The 2,782-nt window shown below is 37.5% G+C and overlaps 1 protein-coding gene across 1 annotated transcript; it reads left to right on the top strand.

Moving 5' to 3' along the window:
• The first annotated feature begins 1,966 nt into the window (after positions 1 to 1,966).
• LOC128657228 (protein LDOC1-like) lies at positions 1,967 to 2,431 on the top strand. Its single transcript, XM_053711495.1, has one exon. The coding sequence runs from the start codon at positions 1,967 to 1,969 to the stop codon at positions 2,429 to 2,431; it is 465 nt and encodes a 154-aa protein (XP_053567470.1).
• Positions 2,432 to 2,782: the final 351 nt, after the last annotated feature.

A 2,782-nucleotide genomic window follows, 5' to 3' on the forward strand; every position in this document is an offset into this window, starting at 1 on the left:
AGGGTAGGGGAATTTTATTATTTTGGAGGGCTTTTTTATTTTATTAGAGGGATTATATTAGGTGTAATTAGTTTAAAATTCTTGTAATTCTTTTTTATTTTCTGTAATTTAGTGGGTTTTTTTCTTCGTAATTTAGTTTATTTCATTTAATTGTAATTATTTGTAGGTAGTTTAGGTAATTAGTTTAATGATAGTGTAGTCTTAGGTGTAATTGTAACTTAGGTTAGGATTTATTTTACAGGTAATTTTGTACTTATTTTAGCGAGGCAGTTCTTAAATAGTTAATAACTATTTAATAACTATTGTACCTAGTTAAAATAAATAAAAACTTACCTGTGAAATAAATATAAATCCTAAGCTAGCTACAAATGTAACTATTAGTTATATTGTAGCTAGCTTTTTATTTAATTATCTTAAATTAATTTCCTTTAATTTAAATTATATTTAAGTTAGATGGGGTTAGGGTTAGGGTTAGACTTAGGTTTAGGAGTTAATACATTTATTATAGTAGCGGCGACGTTGGGGTCTGAAGATTAGGGGTTAATAAATGTAGGTAGGTGTCTAGGATGATGGGGGGGCAGATTAGGGGTTAATAAAATTTAACTAGTGTTTGCAAGGCAGGAGTGCGGGGGTTTAAGGGTTAATGCATTTATTAAAGTGGCGGCGATGTCCGGTTGGCAGATTAGAGGTTAATAATTGTAGGTAGGTGGCGGTGACATTGGAGACGGCAGATTAGGGGTTAATAAATATAATGTAGGTGTTGGCGATGTTAGGGGCAGCAGATTATGGGTTCATAGGTATAATGTAGGTGGCGGCGATGTCCGGTCGGCAGATTAGGGGTTACATTTTTATTTTAGTGTTTGCGATATGGGGGGCCTCAGTTTAGGGGTTAATAGGTAGTTTATGGGTGTTAGTGTACTTTTTAGCACTTTAGTTAAGAGTTTTATGTTCCGGCGTTAGCCCATAAAACTCTTAACTACTGACTTTTAAATGCAGTAGGAGTCTTGACAGGAGAGGGTCTACCGCTCACTTCTTCCAAGACTCGTAATACCGGCGTTAGGCAAATCCCATTGAAAAGATAGGATACGCAATTGACGTAAGGGGCTTTGCGGTAGCCTCACATTGCGGAAGAAAAGTGAGCGGTACACCTGTACCTGTCAGACTCTGTCACAAAAGGAGCCTGCCTCTTTAAGAGGCGTTACACTATGTCTAAATCTGGCTATAAAGGAGCATGTAACATTCAATACCTTGCTTGGTATTGAAGTTGCATGCTTCCTTCCTTAGCCGCATTGAGGATTCCCTGCCTGCCTACCCGGTACCTGCTATCTTCACACGCTGCGTGCGTGACATCCTAGGACTTCCGGTTTCACGGACCAGCCGCACTTCCGGTTTGCACGGATCATCGCTGCAGCATCTGAGAGCAGCTCTCCCCTCTAACCTTGCTGCCAAAGATATTATTAAAAGTCAGAACTCTGAACCACCACTGATTTATTTAGTTAATCCCTCCGGAGGTGAGTCTTTCCTGGACATTTATTCCTTGAATTCTCCATATGCATATTAAGTTGCTTCCTTTTCAATTTTTGCCATAACTTATATATTTTTTGCTAACTTTTGCTATAAGCTGCTTCTTTTTCTATTTTTTCCTTACCTCTATTTTTTCTTATAATTTTTGCTATTTTGCAGTCCTGATTCTAGAAGACCTATAACTGTTTTATATCAATTACTGTTTCAGTGAGACCACAATCATACTCACATATAATTTCCACAACAGTTACAGCTCTCATATTAAACACCACTCACTCAGATTATATGTGTGTATATATAGATATATATTTCACTATAACCTACGTGAGACACAACCTTAATTTTTATGGTCTGCTATGATTTATTTTTGGAACATGTTTTACAAATTTCTAACTTTAAGTTAGTGTGTGTTACAGAATACCAAGCCGTTTTAAAAGTCAGAATGCTGAACCCTGCTGACCTACAGGCTCATGTCATGGAACTCTCCCATAAAGTAGATCAGCTGACACAGGGTCTCAGAGAACTCCATTCTGAGAATCTAACCCTAAAAGGTATTATCAAAGAAGGATTTAGCTCTCATTCACTTCCTCCTGAACCACCTATCAGTCCCCCTGAATATTTCTCAGGTGATAGAAAGACCTTTAGACAGTTCTACAATGCATGCAGAATGTTCATTACTCTAAAACCTAAAACATTTCCTACTGAAAGAGTTAAAATTCTAACAATCATATCCTATTTAAGAGGAGAACCCCGTGCGTGGGCGGACTCTTTATATGAATCCAATGACCCTATACTTGAATCAGTTGATGATTTCTTTAAAGCAATGGCTGATCTATATGAGGATCCTCATAAACAACTAACTGCAGAAAATACCCTACGTAGCCTCAAACAGAAAAAAGACATGTAGAAGACTACATATCTGAATTTAAAATCTGGCAAAGAGATACTCAGTGGAACCAGATTTGATTAATTAACCAATTCAGATTAGGTCTATCAGACCCTATAAAAGATGAGTTAGTTAGAATTGATCTCCCAGACTCCCTAGAGGCTCTAATGGCCCTTACTATTAAAATTGATAGGAGATTCAGAGAGAGAAGGTCAGAGAAACAAACCCATGACACAGTAGCTAGATATCCAACTCGTCCCGTGACATATAGCCCAAAAGGTAATGCAGAGGCCATGGATATTGGGTTTATTAAAGGACCGCTAACACCAGAAGAAAAGTCTTATCGCAAGGAACATGCTCTCTGCATGTATT

Source organism: Bombina bombina, chromosome 1 (assembly GCF_027579735.1).
Source record: "Bombina bombina isolate aBomBom1 chromosome 1, aBomBom1.pri, whole genome shotgun sequence".
Lineage (NCBI taxonomy): Eukaryota > Metazoa > Chordata > Amphibia > Anura > Bombinatoridae > Bombina > Bombina bombina.